The sequence below is a fragment of the Coturnix japonica genome, chromosome 2 (genome assembly GCF_054131305.1).
Source record: "Coturnix japonica strain WE chromosome 2, WE-NBRP24, whole genome shotgun sequence".
Taxonomy (NCBI): Eukaryota; Metazoa; Chordata; class Aves; order Galliformes; family Phasianidae; genus Coturnix; species Coturnix japonica.
Window position 1 is genome coordinate 93,248,289 of NC_140664.1, and position 18,335 is coordinate 93,266,623.

The 18,335-nt window shown below is 38.2% G+C and overlaps 1 protein-coding gene across 8 annotated transcripts in view; it reads right to left on the bottom strand.

The window, feature by feature from the left end:
* Positions 1 to 17,526, bottom strand: part of MOCOS (molybdenum cofactor sulfurase) — a 203,749-nt gene extending 186,223 nt beyond the window's left edge. For 6 of the 8 annotated variants that reach the window (XR_014942898.1, XR_014942899.1, XM_085538097.1 and 3 more), the window contains exon 1: positions 17,264 to 17,526. Coding sequence is in view for 4 of the 8 variants with exons in the window: in XM_085538097.1 (XP_085394223.1) it covers positions 17,264 to 17,375 (112 nt within the window). In the remaining 4 variants the exon portion in view is untranslated. Of the gene's footprint in view, positions 1 to 17,212; positions 17,240 to 17,263 lie in introns of those variants that run through there. The other 2 variants (XM_085538098.1, XM_085538096.1) reach the window with 2 other exon arrangements.
* Positions 17,527 to 18,335: the final 809 nt, after the last annotated feature.

Genomic DNA, 18,335 nt, shown 5'->3' on the forward strand with positions numbered 1-18,335 from the left:
AAAAAAAAAGGGGGAAAAAAATAGGAAAAAAAAAAAAAAAAAAACCACAACCATAAGCATTAACCTTTTTCTTCTCTCTCTGGAAAGCAAATTCCAGAAAAAGATCACAGCATTTTGGAAAGCCAAAATCATCTTCCCTCACTTTACTATAAAAATCAGTCCTCAGACTAATCATGGAATCATAGAATCACAAGTTTGGAAAGGATCTGCAAGATCATCTAGTCCAACGGTCAAATAATACATCCATATCTCTTGACTTAGGCTCCTAACTGTTTACCAGCTCTCTTTCTAGAGTGGAAAATCATTAAATATACGTGTTTCAGTACTGCATCTACTACTTGCTTAAGATATAATATGACATATGGTGGGAATTTCATTTTAATAAGAAATAGAAATTCTTGTGTTTTATTACAGAGATGAGAAGTCACTATAAAGAATGACATATAAACTTTTCTATTGCATGTATTGATCTAAGCATTTTTCTATAATGCAATCTCTTGGTCCCGATTCCCCACAGAGAAGCCACTTTCACTTCCATTTTATAATAATTTGATCCAAACTGCTTCTCAAATAAAACTTTTTCAAATAGAAAGCAATCTAAATTATAAGATTACACTATTACTTTTCCTATACCGAATATCATAAACTGCATTAGAAACCAATTTCAATAATATAGCTTATTAAATATATCTATTTCTAATTTTACTTTGTTTTGAGAAGACGAATATAGAGAAATACAAAATATTAAATAACAGACAGTATTTTTCTAATACCTCCAAAAACAGCGTAATACTCCAGCACAAAAAGCATCACCCAACTGGAAGACAACAATTTCTGTGCTCAAAAAATAAAAGATCTAACAGACATAAATAAGCTTCCACCAATAATTTAGCAGGAATGTAATTATAAATTAGTGTAAATATTCTGTTAATACCTTCTCATATTTGGTCTAAATTAGTTCCTACAGCTTATTTTCTATTAATTAAGTGCCTTTCCAAGCACAGATTCAAAGCCTTCAACAATCATTTCCAAGAATGTGCTAGGAATGAAAAAATATGTTGATCAAAAAGTAACACTATAGTACAACACAGCTTTTACTAATACTGAAAGAGCATGGCAGCTGCAGAGCTGTGCTAACTAGTTTTGACAAAAGTAATGAAATAGCAGTTTCCTAATGATTAACCTCAAACATAGCTATATGCAAGAGAAAACCTGCTTAACACAGCCCCCACTTTTACTTATAAGAACATGCCGCTTCAGTATATCCCCTGGTTATTTTGTTTTTGGCTTTTTTTTTTTCAATTTGGGTGAAGTCCATTGTGTTTTAGTTTCCTAAAAGAAAATTAAAATCTCCTGAAGTGCTGACACAAGAACCTACATTTGGCTTTCTTTTTAAGTGTCCATTATTCTGTAACACGCAGGGTTTGGAGGTTTGGTCATGACTTTGAACCTCACTTCGGACAACAAAAATCCACTGCCGGTTATTGTCATGCAGCTGTTTAGAGTAAGTCTGTGGTTTTTCCAGAGATATTTCCTTTCACTGGACACAGACATTATAATTTCCTGCGCTACTGGAGTCCTAAAGAGTGAAAACACACTCTCTCAAAAGCAAAGGGCAAACTAACATGCAGGGTCTGTTATGAACTGCCTGAAAGAGAAAAGGCCTCTTCTTTCCTCCTCCAACCACACCTCCCAACACTTGCAATCTATTGGCAGCCTCAGATTCATTTGAGTTCTTTGACCTTTGAAGGGTTGCAGTTGGACATAAACACCTTATCCAAAGTCCAGTGACTGAAAAGGAATCCAGCCAATGTCTATTTGAATTTCCAATTGTATTACAATGAATAACCAAATCAGAACTTTGCCTTCAGTTCACAGAGACCTTACCTCTGCAAAACAGAGAGGACTGCGTGACATGTGCATAAGCAACAGTGGCTGATTTAAAGACTTCAAGGCAATTATGAGGCTTAGCTGGACTGAGTTAAACCATTAACAAATATACTATAATCAGCACTTCCTAAACATACTGTGTTGATTACCTTTTTGGTTCTAGGCCAAGCTAACAAGCTAGGTTATCATCTGCACAGAAGCTTAAACAACCTTTGAAACAACACAAACCTTTCTGCCTCCTCCCCCTACGGCATCTACAGGACATCTTCAGGCTCTGGGGGGGATTAATGCATTCTCCAAAAGTTCAGAGATCAGTTCTGAAGTCCAACCTTTTCTATTATACATCAACAAAAAGGGGTAGGATACACAAAAAAAGGGCTAAAATCGCAGAGGATAAATCAGCATGCTACAGTCCAGCAGCATGAGCGAACTGCTTCAGAAGGGTACCAAGATATCAAGGTGACTAAGTAGCTCCGCCAAGCATGTATTATACACATCTCCAAATATATATTTACAAGGAAATCTTGGTGTAAACTACTAAGGCAGTTATATGAGTAAACATGTAAAAGTAACATTTGAAGGTAATTAGCGTTTTCATGTTGCTTCTTGGGGAAGAACATAAGGAAAAGCACACAGTCCTGGAAGATTATTCTCCTTCTCTCTTTTCCACCTTGGATTTTCCACTTCTCTAACTGTGCATTCTGATATTTCTGGCCATGCAATAAACTGGAAGTCATCACACCTTCTTCCAGTCTCACTTGCTTTGGTGTAAATTAAGAGAAACCACATGGAAACCAACGCAATAATCCCAGTTTATTTCCCTTGCATCATTAGTTTAAACATCATAATCATTTGCTTATAAGAATGACACAAAAAGACACAAAACTCTCCAGGCACAAAGTTTTGTTCATTCTAACGTACTACTCCCACAAATTACTATGCTATCAAAAAAAATCAAGGTACTATTCAGCATCATAACACAGCACATCATGGCTTTTTTTAAACAGAAAAACATCTTTTCCTTTTATTTGTTTTGTAAATGAAACAGGATGATCCAAAACTCTTTTGAAATCAATGGGTTATTTTTGTTCCTTTCAGAAAGTAAACAGATACCTTCTAGAAGATATCAGCTACATTAACACAATGTATTCTTGCCACTTTTTTTTTTTTTTTTAAATAAGCACCTAGAAATGTTCAAAAAACAAAGAATGAAAAGTTAGTACCCACAGAATCACATGAATACTCAGTGAAAACAATACCAACTCTTGCTAACATACAAAACTTTTTTTTTTTTTTTTCTGGCAAGGCTTTTATTTGTTAGAGAAAGAAAAGGTATTCCACCTTACATCACATCCCCAACATAGGATAGAGCACAGACCAAGATAAGCAAAGTCCTAAAATAATCTGAATAATTTAAGCTCACCATAATTATTAGTGGATATCTTTGAACAGAGTTGGTAACACTAACTTGAACAAATTTCCATTCAATAGTGAATTTCAGTGCAGATGACTGAGTTCTAATCATGTTTAGTTCAGTGCAATTCCAGTTAGACAACTACTATTCCCTCTGCAGCTTCATTTTGTTTATAGGGATGGTTTGGTTTTAAAAAGTAGGATTGGAGATATCTGAGAAGTTAATATATTTATGGAAGTACTCACAAATACCTGAGTATCGCAAACCCAATAACAGACTAACATTACTGATATACACAGATTGACATATTTGGTAGCAATCCTTGGCCTACAAAAATGAGTTTCACTGTTGCTTTTTCTTTTTTTTTTACAGACCCAGCATTAAAGCAGTTACAAGTTTACCCCAACTTGATAAACATATACCTAACGAATATTTTTCTGCACGTTGTTAAATCATGCATCTGCTCTAATTTCTCTCAATTAAAGGGCTTCTTTCAATGCTAATGACATTAAAAATGAAAGAGAATTATAATTTCACCATAAATTATTCAAAGCACTAAATACAAACAGCCTCATTAAGACTATACTAGCTTTAAGAATGAAAAAAAAGGATTATAGATGAAACAACAAATACTTGCTGGTTTCCCTAATCTCTGAACTCTGAGTTTAAGAATCACAACTGTGCCAAAACATCAGCTATTGTGTTTTGCCTCAAGGAAGCTAAGCAAGCATTATATGCTTAAAAATCAAGGTCTTCAGACACAAATTGTACTGTCTTTCCATATTCGCATAAATGACAAAATTAGACTCAACATTCATACGGTGCATCTCAGTCAGTTTATGACAATACACACTATCTAGAAAATACTGTCTAAATAGAAACAGATGAAGCAGAGCCAGCTGCAGGACTAGGTCTAAGCAGCCATTTCCCACCTGGAGCCCCTGTAGCTATCCAGCAGTGAAGTGCTGGAGTTGTAGACCTTTTCCAGTCCATTCTTTATAAACCGCTTCTATCAATACAGGGCAAACCAGAGATGGCTAGAGTCATCTATTTCTTACATGGGAAAACCACACCAGATGGCAAACAAAGAGTTACACAAGGTAAAGAATCCAGCAATTAATTCTGTAACACGAAGCAAGGATGGAGAGGAATTTAAAGTGAGGTGAACGTTATTCATGTCAATGAATGATCAAATTAATAAGAAACAGTACTATCATAAATGGAAAAGTAACAGTCATTTACTAATATCACAGCTAATTTCTGTGCTGTAAATTCTCAAATACCTCCATAGAATCGCTAGTCTAAGAAACATAACTACAAGTAATGTGACAGAATATTACTGAGTTTTTGTAATGAGTTCTTACCCTGAAACTGTCTACTTTGTTATATTTGTACTTCTAGGCATAACATTACTACGCATCCTAAAAGCAAATAAATTTAAGGCAATAGTACATATTTGGTTCTTATCACTTACGCTTTAAAGCAATTTATTTATCATTAAGGCAAAATTCATTTGAAGTTTGTTTATATTTAGCAAAATGACAAAAACATGGTTCACCAAAACTACCATGCAGGAGATGTTAAAAACAAATCGTTGTCGGTGGCACCACAAAAAGTAAGCTTTGCTTCACCTCTTGGGAGGGGCCTGCAGTTCTAGCTATTCTGCCTAAGGACAAGAAAGCGATCCTTAGGAGTGACAGAAGAATTAACAACAGTGGCTAACACGTGATGACTTCCCAGAAGTCAACTTCAAGCCTATTCACAGACACATCCCTAGGGAAGCAAGTACCTTCCCCAGATGTAACACGGAGATGCGCACAGTGTAATTTCCTTCAGTGAGCCTCATGAAGATAACATATACAGGCATTGTTAGGTGTTACAACATTTCCCAAGAAATAATCCTTTTAAAGGAATCATCATACAAAAAGCAGAAACTCAGATTTTCCTGATACTGTCTCAAAGAACTTCAAGTGCTATCAATGGTCTTAAATAATCCTGAATTATAGATAGCCATTCTTGAAGTATGGTTTTTTTTTCCTCCAACATAAAAGAGCACAGCATAAACAGATATAATTCCCTGTACCCTTCACAGCCAGTTCTCTAATAATAATAATAATTATAATGAAATTTGTCTTTCATTTCTTTAGAATTTCTAACCACATTAATATAATTAAAAAATAAAAAATCAGGTGCCATTAAGATCCTCTAAACTCTTATGAAGCCACTGTCACTCATATTACTCGTTCCTACATTGGCTGTTGTTGCTTAGCAGACAAACAGTTTATTTAATCAGTCCTCTGCAAAAACATCCTGATTACTCCAAAGTCCCTAGAGAGCAATTCAAGAACCAACTTCTACATGGGATGCTGACCTTCCTCAAAAGCTATGTTCCTCAGTAACAAAATGATGGTGAAGTGCTGTACAAGGAAAGAAGAATCTTTCACTGCTATGGATCCTGACAGTGGACTGGAACTCATAACCACACAGTCTGGAATGACCATAAATCTCTGCCCTCACACAGATGTACTGAACTGCTGGCTTCAACTTAGCTCCACCACTCTCTGAAAAAAACAAAAGGAAAGGAAAAAAAAAAGGCAACAGAAGAGACACAAAAGAAAACCTGCATTTAAAGACTTAGGCAAAAGGTAGAAGACATTCTAACTTTGGCAACATTAAACAATAAGCCTCTAATAAATATTATTAAATATTAGATGTATCCATAAGGTATTGAGCATTAAGGTTTGAAGAGCTCATATGATGCTTTTGGAAACTTGACAGCTGTCACAAGATTATCTGGTGCTGTGTTCCCCTCACTTCAGAGGCACTGAAGTTTATCCAGAAGCATTGCAGGATAATCCTCAAGACAATTCACAAGTACACCCATCCTTTTCTGTACTTGCAGAAATGGAAGAAAAACTGATTAAAGTTTTGATGGTAACAGCTCCTTAATCTCTCAGGAGTTGTCATGCTCAGTGATGCAAAGCTGGGAGTATCGACCTAGTGCTTCCAGACAGCTCTTGCACATTGTGAACTCCTCCACAGTCCATGTATTTAAAGGAACAGAGGTATTCACTATTATTTTTTAACAGTGAGCTCCAGCTCCCATGAGCTAAGAAGCTGGCATTACCTTTCATTAAGAGCTAGACAGAATATATGAACGTTCTCAACGAAAGCAGGTATTTTTAACTGTGACATTTCCAGAGGGGGTGGGATGTTTCTCCCAGTCCTTTAAAGAAACCATCTGGAAAGAAAAATTCTACAGAAGAAAAGTACTGGTGTAACCTTATGCTTTTCCATAGCTCCTGACGGACTCAACCTCACATTATTACAGGCTCCTAAGGATAACCAAGAGCTGGCTTGAGTTAATAAGGGGGAAAAATAGCACAATAATGCCCTGCAGATGAGCTTCTCAGAGCCTGAACACAAGGCAGCTCCTAACAAAGTCATCATTACTTCCTTCCCTGCTGCCAGAAGTCTGTTTCTTTTCCAAGCTGCAGTTGATCACCCAGATCTCAATTCTATTTTCCATACTAAAAACCACAGGAGAAGATTTAAAATAGAAGGCTTAAAACTAGACTTGACAATAAGCTATGGAAGTGTTGAAAGGAATATTAAAGAGGCTTACTTTCTGTCATTAGTTATCTGTCTTCTTTCATTCATGCCCTCTCTCTTGCTCCAGCTCAGGCTGTTCAGATGCTGGAGAGGCTTTAAAGACAGAGTTGCAATGGGAGTCACTCATGATCAATCATTCTCAAGAAAAACATCATAGCATTAAATCTTAATGTTGTTATTAACAGGGGAAAAAAAAAAAAGAAAGAAAGAAAAGAAAAAAAAAGAAAACAACAGAAAAGGGCATTTCCTAAAAAAGACATTTCCTTTAAGTTGCAGTTTCAATTACTGTGGTTTGTTCATAGGAGAATCACTTTCATACACGGCGACCCCATCAACACTATGAAGACATTAGCAATCTTTAAGTACATCAGCAATGTATTCTAATTAATGGAAAGCTAAATCTACAATTAATTTCAAAATCAAAGCCTTTATTCCAAGTTAACTTTGCTCAAGAAAAACAGATTATTTTCCGATAATTTAGAATATTATTCCATTACTCTCGAAGAGACCGCAAAGGACACAGGATAGATAGAAATTCATTGCACCATGACGTTGTAGTCAAATTCAGCTTCAGATGAACATGAGCTTGGAAGAGTTTTAGGAAAAACAGTAATTTATTTCCCTGATAAATGACAGACTACAGAACTTCCAAAGGGGAAGGAGGTTCTCACAAAGGTTCCAGCTTTGCAAGTAAGGATGACTTGGAATCATTTACTATAAACAACAAGTAATTATCCCTTTTCAAGTGTCATAATTTTTCTCTCTCCTTGTTCAATGTTTTTGTTCTCTGTGAGTTAGGAGAGATGCTAAGACAGTTCTCTGATCAAACATTAAGTAGAAAATGCTTAAAATGGCTTAATTTTATTACCAGGAAGAGCTGGTGATTGACACACTCCTCAATCAAAACAGTTGTAAACAACGGAACAGAAAAAAATTGGGGAAGCATCATCCACATGGACTACATTGTCCCAGGAAACAAGGAATGTCAACTGTAATGCAGTTCAGATGCAGTGATTTTTTTTGTTTCCTTATTTTATCTCCTAAATACACCTTTGCACCTACCCCCTAGATGGTATTTTTGCATATTTAAACATCACATTTTGAGAACGTAAAGTTTTACTCAAGACTCATATACTTCAAGTTTCCCAGTGCATTTCTTATGAACTTAAGAGGCATATGGGTTTCTTGGCTTCCGCCAACATTAAATCATATCCTTTCTCGAAGGACATCATCCTGCATTTGTATTATTAAGCTGTCTTTGTAGCATTGTACCTGTCACTAAATATCTAGAATAAGGTGGTGCTGTGCCTCACAAGCACCATTAGTCCACAATACTTCACATGCTTAACGGAATGTATTTAAAAGATTCCATTTGTTTATCAAGTGTTTAAACTGTTTGGGAATATGAAATCTATAACCGAGCAATAAAAGAGTGCAGTATAGTTTTGTCTGAGCATCGTGTTCCATTATCCAGCTATGTAATAGTAACAAGTATATGTGAAAGGTGAAAAATGTGCCTATGGCTGCAAAGGCTCCTTTTTCATGCAGTCTTTGAATTTATTCTATTCAGATCATCAAGTGGGGAGTATTTGCTTGTTAGCCACTTTTATTTATCAGCTTTTATCTGATCTCATTAGAAGACAACATGTACTATCAAAGCCATCACAACTGAGATCAGACAGGGTATTAAGAAGCTGTACTCATTGAGCTTATATGCTCCTAAACTGACTAAATCTTTAAGTAAAAGCAATATGTCAAAGCTGACTACAGGATTCAAAAAAGTTACACTTCCATGGAGTGGCTAAGTAATATTTTGTGACAATTACTTATATTAAAAATATAAGCAGATATACGTGTATTATGTAATAATATATGTATGTTACAATAGATGTAATGTGAGTCTAAAGTAAGTTGCTCAGGAAATGAATGGCACTATTGATGTCTTGTATATACCATGTGTATATACGAAATCATATATACATGTGTACATACAAGGCCCTGACCATTGCAGGGTGGTTGGACTAGGAAGAGATCTTTGAAGGTCACCAACACACACAATTCTATGATATGCTTGTATTTCACTCAACATTAATACAAAATTCTTCAATTCATATATTTTTATAAGAAAAAAGGCAAAGTGCATCATCTCCCATCACTGATACAATCACTTTCAAATTACTAAATGCTGGCAACTTCAATGCACTGTGTGTCATCAACATAAAAATGTGAACAGCAGTGGGCCTGTTTTTTCCTCTGAAGAAATCAGAGGACAAACTTCCTGATGACTGTGTTACTTTACCTCACCTGTTAATAAATATGAAAAGGGGAACAAACAGTAATATTTGGTGTTCAATTTTGCATTAATGAAATTAATTCACACAACATTAACTTAATGAATGTTTGTTCAAATCAGTTCCCTGTCACCCTTCCAAATTCTAAATTAGGACATCATTCTACATATTGTCAGAAGTAAGTTAAGTTGTGTAATTGTCCTTCCCCAGTTAACTACATAGCTAAAAGATCACACCCTTGGATCTCTTCCTTCTGAAACAAGTCCACAAGTGACAAAAATACTGTCCAGTCATGTTCCTTTCTTTTCTAAAAGCATTTAGATCCTGTTGCTACAGGAGCTAAGCTGAATGAGCACAGAAAGAACATCTTTTTACTTCTCCTGTAAAAAGCATACTCTCCTGGCTGCTACAAGAAAGGAGAAGCGAGTCAATATAATCTTGAAAGCAACGGGGGAAAATAAAACAGCATGGAAAGAAAGATTTATTTCCCAAAGACCTGCCTTCCAATTTTATATTGGTATTTCACATACCAGTAAAAAGAAACAAATGTCTTCCTGCTTGCTTGCCTTACAGCATCTGCCTGCCAAGGGTCGCATCCCTGCGGGACATGCCTCCAGCCCATCACTTCAATATGGCCGGACAGGAGGTGAAGGGCCAGGAAGAACCACTGCAAGGGATCTATCCAGGCTGCCTAAAGTACTTCCAGGAATGTAACAATTTGCCTCATTAGCATGGAAATTAACAAAGTCTGACCTTTTACTGTGTTGTGGCCTGTTTTTATGCCTCCCTGCTCTACCATATGCCCATTTCTACATAACTCTGACATCCTTTTTCCACACCTTCATCTCTTGACACCATCTTTTCCCTACTGACTCTATGAAACACATCTCCTGCTAACAGATGTGACAGAAACTGGTTTGTGACTACATCCAAACTGTTAGCATATATAGATCAGTATGCAGACAGGATAATACTACACCAACACCAAGCTGACATACTCATAAAAAGAATCTTTTTCTAGTTCCACTTTTAAGTTTCTCAGCTCTGCAAGGTACTGAGAAACAAACAGACCAAAGCCACCTGACAAATATTTTAGTGTCACAGAAAGCAGAGCATCTGCCCTGAATATTCTTGTGGCTTGATCCAAGACATCTTATTATAAAAATCCCAAGACATTTGAGAGCTCAACATCCCACTTCCTAAATATCATCTCTATGTCAAGCAACCCACTAGCCTCCTGCTCTGCAAATATATTGTGTTGTCTAACCATTTATCAACCTTTCATATCAGTGTTGTTTTTTTTTACTATGCAGCTCTCTTTGCAGCATGGTCTTCCTGAATTCAATGCCAGTCTTTTCACATCCAAGTGATGCCTCTGCAGCATCTCTCTGAAACAAAGTATGCAATGAATCAAGCTGATCAACAAAAACTGACCGCTCATCTCTCCATTTGTCTTTTTGTCCTTAGTCTGGGAATACCCTTGAATTCTCAAGAACAGCTCAGATATCAAGATTAGTGCTACAATGGAAATTTCAAGGGCTGCACATGCAAGGTTTTAATCTTACATGAGAATTCCAGTATAATTGATATGTGCAAAGAGACAGGAACATATCATATCTGTTCAAAAACTTAAAAACACTTTGCTTAATAGTATTTAATTTCATCATTAACAAACAAAAGAAAAATGGACAACCAAAACAACAGCACAACGTGCACCATAGTATGGAAATATACAGAAATATGCTGTGAAGAAATCAATACAGATCTCAAGTATAGCAGCAACATCGTAACAGAGAAGGACAAACAAGAGAGCACACAAAGGCAATGGAAGGAAGAACAAAACACTGATGTGTGATTCTGCAGGAAAAGGAATTCCAGTTTTTCAGTAAGATATATGAAAGCATCTTGTGCTTTATTAAAGCAAACACTGGCCTATCTTAATACTTTCATACACTAATATACATCTTGTACAGACATTAATTTTAGAGATACTGTTATCTTTTAATTAGAAGTACAAAGTTTTTTACATTGCTGTCTGATACCCTGCGGCATTTATAGACTTCCATCAAGTATCTTCCCAAATCTATTTTTATTTAAATCTCCACATGTATAGTTAAATATCTAATGTTCACATAAATTTATTCTTCACTGTAAAGAATCTAGCCCCAACAGATCAACTAAACACTTCTGATATGTACCTCAGTATTCTCAGTTCACATCTCCTGCACCAGTACTAAGCTGGTTTAGAGGGTTTGGTACTTGGATTTTTCCACATGATGTCTGTATTCCCAATGAGACTTAAGAGTTTTAAAAACATTGCAATATGTGGTATAGGCAATTATGGATCCTGCATAATAGTGCAGGGGACATTTTTTTATGGGTATTAAAGCACCAAATCTGAAGTTAAAACTGAATTACATCTATTACTTTGTGTAATACAATTCAAGAAAGAGAAGACATTACCTGAATAGTTGTGGGAATTTTTTTCCTCTCTTCAATTAAAAACAAATTCAACATGGAAGTATGACAATGATAATATCATCAACCACTGTTCACTAAGAGCTGTGTCCTTCATGAAGAGCAAGAGATCACCAGTGCTGAGTGACCAACTGAAACATTAGTTCTACACAGAGTACACCACTGACAGCCTATGAATCCTGACAGGCAAGATAAAGAATTTCTCAGCAGTACCTCCTGCTCGTGACCAGAGAAAAAGGAAAACATCAGGAACTGATTCACTGATGTTGAAACTAAGTCTATTTCATGTTCCATGTACAGTCCTTCTTCAGTATCAGTATTATAGATAACAGCATATGTAGATAACTCCTGCTGACTACAAAGCACAGAATATCCCAAGCTGTGACAGACCCGCAAGTCCAACTCCCTGCTCTTCACAGGACCACCACCCCAAAAAATAAAAGAAAATGAGGCCATATGACTGAGAGCACTGTCCAAATGCTACTTACATGCTGGTAAGCAACACAATCATCACATAATTGTGCAGTTGCACTACATACACATATTGCAGCTCCTATTTACAATTCCATTTGCACCTACTAAATCCACCATTCCTCAATGTCTTCTTTTTCTCAACAAATAACATCTCTTGCTTTGTTTTCCTATGAACAGTGAATGTGCTCCACAAAAATCAAATCACTCTGTGGCAAAGAGGCTGCAGAGATATCCAGGCAAGGACAGAACATATGAACAGCCAGAGGTTTCACAGCCACCACGGAACACACAAACAACCCTTGCACAGAAAGCAGGAAGATTTGCTTCCAGCTTTTCAGTAATAGGTCTCACTGGTCACTTCTACTCTCCCTGAAGAGCCAGTTTCGAACATCTGCAAAGAAAGGTTTTTTATGTCTTGATCAAGTCACTCTACATGCCTAAAAATCTATGTAGTGTCATTTTCCGGATCCTAACAAAATTCTACAAAAACTGTTGGGTTTTTTTTGTTTGTTTGTTTTTACAGAGAACCTTTGGGATGCTTCCTTTACCTGTCTCAGGGTTTACTATACATAGTATCTACTATACTACCTGTCTCAGGGTTGGTTTTATAGTTAATGTAACAATTCCAAATCCACTCTGCTGAAGTTTTGTATCACGCATCTTCACCATGTTTTACCACTGCTTGGGCTGTAGCTGCCCATCTGCAATCCAGTCAAAGCCAGAGACCCCGGATATTAGCACTTCAGTTAATGCAGCCTTTTTCCTCTTTCCTGTTTGGGAATAGAGCATTGTGGACGAAAAGCCAAAAAGCAACACACTGCCATACTTCACAGAACACAACGTTCTTGGACTTTCTGTTTTTCAAAAAGGATTGTTACATTTCTAAACAAAACTTAGCATCCCAAGTACGGGTAGCAAAGGTATAGTAAGTTTAGAGGAATTTTTCATTTGGAAGTCTTTTGTTGTTTTTCCTCCCCCCACCTTCTATTCTTTCCAAAAGGAGAAGTTTTGAAGATTTCTTCTTTGTTCAAAATGAACTGGAGATCAGGCAACTCAGAGACACTCATTCTCTAGCACAGTTAGCAGCTCTTTCAGTCACCCAATGAGACAACAAAAGCAGTCTCATCCTTCCCCTACAAGTTGTTTTCATTTTCACTGGACAGGAGAGATAAGCACTAGATTAACATCCACCAGTCTCAGCACACAGGTGAAATGCTTTTACCTTCTCAATCTCCCACATCCATAGCTGCCTAGATGAATGCTAGCCAGCGATAGTTGCCATGCTTGAAGGGACTCATAGCAAAGTACTGCACATGATGCCACAAACCTTGCTTATGGTTAAAGCATAGCCCATGGAAACAACGAGTCAAACTTACTCATTACCAAATTAGTTTTTAAAATGACATTATGAAACTTGACTATTGCTAACTGATACTCAAGAACGTTTTTGTTGAACAAATGACCATCATTTGTTCAACAAATCATTCATCAACCAAGCAAGAAACAACAGATTCATTCATAAGTAGAAAATATTAGCCATCAGCAACTGAGCAGAACAAGTATGAATAGAAGTGGTAGGCAGCTCTTTAAATATATATATATGATCAGATTACAAAGACTTCTTCTAAGAATTATATAAACAAAGACTCAGAAATACTGGTTTGACAAGGCAACAACATTCCCATGGCAGTGAAGAAACTGAGGTGACACACACATTTGCAATTAGATCAACAGCCGAGCCCAGTTCTTCAAGCTCACAGCACACTCATCTATGTGGCTTCAGTAGGTTATCAACAAAATTACTCTGATCTGAAACACCAGATTGCATTTCCCATTTCTTAAACTCAGCCAAAACTCCAGGCTATCCCACACAACACACTAAATATGCTCTTCTGTTCTCAGAGGACAAAGCTGACCTTTCCTAACAGATCCACTCAGAACTACCTGCAACACACTCAGAAAACATGCTAAGCCTATTCTCTACTTACAGGAAAAGCATCAGTGCAAATAATTACCAGTAATATGAATAAAGGGTATTACTTTTGTGTAAGGTCAAGTACACAACTATTTCTTAACTGAAGAACAGAACAAGCTCTTGCATCAGTGACCGGTTCATGACACATCATTTGAGTTTCAAGGAAACAAAGGCCAATTTGCTATTCAAAGTTTACTTTGCCCTTTGATTTTGAACATGCAAGCTACATTTCTATTGTTATTTGTTCATAAATATACATATACTACTAAAACAAAACATGAAATTAGTAGGGCATTAGTTCTGGACAACTGACATTTAATGTGGCAATGCATTCGACATTAAAGGTGACACTGCGTTTTAGTTCAAATAAAGAGTCAGCAGCCCTTAAAGAATACCTGACCACTAATACACTGTGTTTTTTATTTGGGGGCTATAAGTTGCTTATCATTCTTGGAAAACTCCCACTGAAGTGGTCACTATTATCTCTGAGGAGAACATTGGCACACAACTAAAACTAGAAAGGTATCTTGGGACTAAATGCAGCACCACAAATCACGCCAGCTTTTTATTCTTTTTTTGAAAACATGCAATAAACTGAAGCTGCTATTTCCTTTGCTACGATAAAAATCACAGAAGCATATTTATTCCCATTACTTAACAACAGAACCTACAAACTCCTGCTGATTTCTTTATCCATTTCTAAAGCACAATTTACACTGCAGATAAGGGTGTGCTCTGCACAAGATTAAAGTCAAGGTCACGTACTGCACATGCACTGCTGCCTGTAAAACTGGGATCAGTTTCACAAACTCCACATATATTTTTAGAAGGGCTCGCTCAAGCCCACAGCTAACAGCCCCTCAATTATAAACGTGAAGATAAACCTTGGATTAAAAGGTAACATTTAAGGCTTCTGTAGCAAAACAGACAGACACAGCCCTGCTGATTCAAGTCATTCCTTTCATCCCTTCAGGGACTCTGAATGGAAAATCCCCAACGCAGTTTATAAGAGCCTTCTGATACAGTCAAGAACAGACCTCCCGCGGATTTTGGTAACATCACAAGTGGACCACCTCTGAAAGAAAAGCCTGGTTTCACACTATGTCCAGCTGGTGTCCCTGCACAGATATACTATATATTACTCTGGGCAGACTCTTGGGCTGGGTTTATATTAGAGCTACAACAGAGGCATTACCACCACAAAGTCAAAGCCGTATCACAAAAGGAAGGTTTTTCCTTTCCCTAGAAAGCACCATTTGTACAAGATGTCCTCAGTGAACATCACCAAATGTCAGCAATTGAGAAAATATGAATATGCTGACATACACTAGGCTTTTTTGCTATGTGCTGTCTATAAACCACTAGCACTTCAAATACAGAACTTTGGGCTTAATTCACAGCCACTTAGACAAGGACTACAAAATTTCTGTTCACAGAAGTCAGCAGCAGAATCATGATTATTATATAACTTCAACAACGGAACCATCTTTGATACACATCCCAAACAAGCAGTGTAAGACACTGCAATTGACTACTTAAAACCAGTATCTGGTTGGTAATGCTCTTAACCAGGAGGGATTAACTGTATGAAGGTGTTGCAGCAGTTTGGTAGGCGTCCAGCAGAGATTAAGACCCAGAGCAGCTACAGGGTCCTTTGAGAGTCAGCCATTTGTACAGTCAGGATTTATTCATAAAGCTGACCTGAAGCCAGCAACGATCCAAGACTCCTGCCTCATCTCCAACACATTCTGGCAGGTCACTAAAAATGAAGGAAGCCAAGTGCCTGAAACACGCACTGATTTCTTAGGTCACTCAGAGAAGGCCCCTATACTCACTACTACTGCTGCTAACCTGTATATCAGCCAACTCCACCTTATTTCAGCAAGGCAACAGAGACCTAGAGCTTCAAAAGCCACTTGGTAGCATCCACAGCAAAGGTGTTAAGACCTTTAGCAAATCAAACTCATCAGCTCTGGACAGACAGATGCATAAGATGGGATATCTAACCTTACGTGTTACTGCCATTTCCTAAAGACACAAGTTCTTGACTACAGGAAAGGTGACCCCACTTTTAACTCAGGAATACCAAGTAGGACAATACACTGATTGTCATTAGTTAAGGACACTGTTCTTCCTGATTGATACAAAGAGCTTTCAAGATGAACGGACAACTTCTGAACAAAACATTACAATCTTTAAATATATATATATATTTGACTCAAAAAATAGTATTTAGAATAAAAGCAGACATTCAAAAGTTCTACAAAAGGTAAAAGGAACTTCAGAAAGCAGCACGACTGAAGTACAGCTTGGTAGACTGGCTAAAACACTTACAAACAAAGGTAAATATGCTCCAAATGCTTTGCTTTTGCAGTGACCTCTAGCTGGGCACCAGGCACATCCAGCAGGCATCACTCACCAGCAGCTATGCTTCATCTCAAAAACAGGGAGTCTCATGAGAAACAAGACTGACTTTCAGGAGTTCTGATGAGCCATCTGTTTAAATGTCTACACAACTTCTCACTTATTTTTCAGAATCCTGGCCTGAATTTGCCATCAAGTTTCCCATCATCCAGCCTTCTCTGATGCAGCTAGCATTGCTGATAATTGAAAACAGCTTATAGACTCCTAGCTAACAGTGAAGTTCATCGGGTTGCTGCTAAAATTTAGCTCTTTCCACACTCTCCTGGAACATGCGATACCTGTGCTCAGATTCTATGAGCATGAAATGCCTTAAAGAAGCATTCGTGGGAAGCCCTTCACAGTAAGACCAGCCTAAGCATCAAGTCCAGGACACCCACGCTGATGTTATTTACCCCTCTCTTTTTATATTTTTCCTTAAGTGTTTTGAAATGCTAAGATCTTGGGCATCAAAACCTCTCTTTACATGATTTATCTTAGCAGACTCATTGCGCCTGACTTGGAGTAACAGGTGCATGCACACACAGGCATTTGTGATGGGAGAGCCACAAAGCCTGCAGAAGTCATTCACAAAGACCCTTCAGCCTCAAACCGTTCCCAGACAGGGCTGTTTTACCATCTGAGCTCACATTCTCAATTAAAAACAAACCAACCAACCCTTCTCTTTTCAAACCTTCCGCTCAACCCTCGGCCCCGCCCCCTCGGTACCTCGGAGCCGTGGGAACTCGCTCTCCCGGAGGCCGCGCAGTTCGCTTCCGTACTCATAGCCGGCTGGGCAGCTGCTCTGAAAAGCCCGGAAGGAGAGCAGCTCCTCGGCCATGATGCAAGCTGAGGCGGAGAAAAGCGAGGAGGACACAGCACAGCGTTCAACTTAGTCCGGACGGCCGAGTCGAGCCACCCGGCCGCACTCCGGCCTGCGCTGCTCCCAGCCCGGCTCCTCCCGCCGCCCGCCCCCGCGGGGCAGCACCCGGGCCCAGGCCCGCCTGTCCGGGCTTGGAGCCCCATAGCCCGCAGTGCCAGCGCCTGCGTGGGGTCGTTTGCTCCCTGATCCTTAACACACAGCTTTAAGCAGAGCCAATAGGGATAGCCTCACTTAGTTCATAGAAAACTCTTTTCCTTAGCATCAATCTTTTCCTATTTCCCCCCAATACTTTGGCTGCTGCTGAGCAGCATGAGGCTCACGCTTCGTGTTTGAAATCTTATAACTGCTCCGTCCTGCTGACTTGAAACAGACACCATGCGCTCAACATACAGGACCTCAGCTGGCCAAAAGCAGTAGCGTGGAATTGGCAATCAGATATCTGAAAGCCTTGCTCCGAGGCACTGAAGTGCATCTCTGTAATGCTAAAAGTAGGTTCATCCTTGACTATTAATGGATGTGGTAGGTATACCAACACAGGTTGTGTCTCATTTCCGGATGTCTTCTTTTGGGACCTTGTCTGGATATTATGAAGGTCACAACACATATTACATAAACAACTTAAGCATCCCAAATTACATTAACTTCTTTGCTCTGAGGCCTGCATGTTAAGCAGCCTAAAATTTCAGACTCACCAAGTTTAATGTGGACAAAACCAGTACCTCACAATTACTACTTCTGCCTTCAGCACATCTGTACTGCTAGCCTCAGTATTAATGCACTGAAGGCCCTGCAGGGAAAGAAAGGGATTCTTCTTTCTCTTTGTATCTAGTTCCTGAACTCGCTTGTCAGTTTAGTTCTGTGAGGAAAGAGTCACAAGAATCAGGAGCTGGATAGAGGAGGGGAATCGTAGTCAGTTCT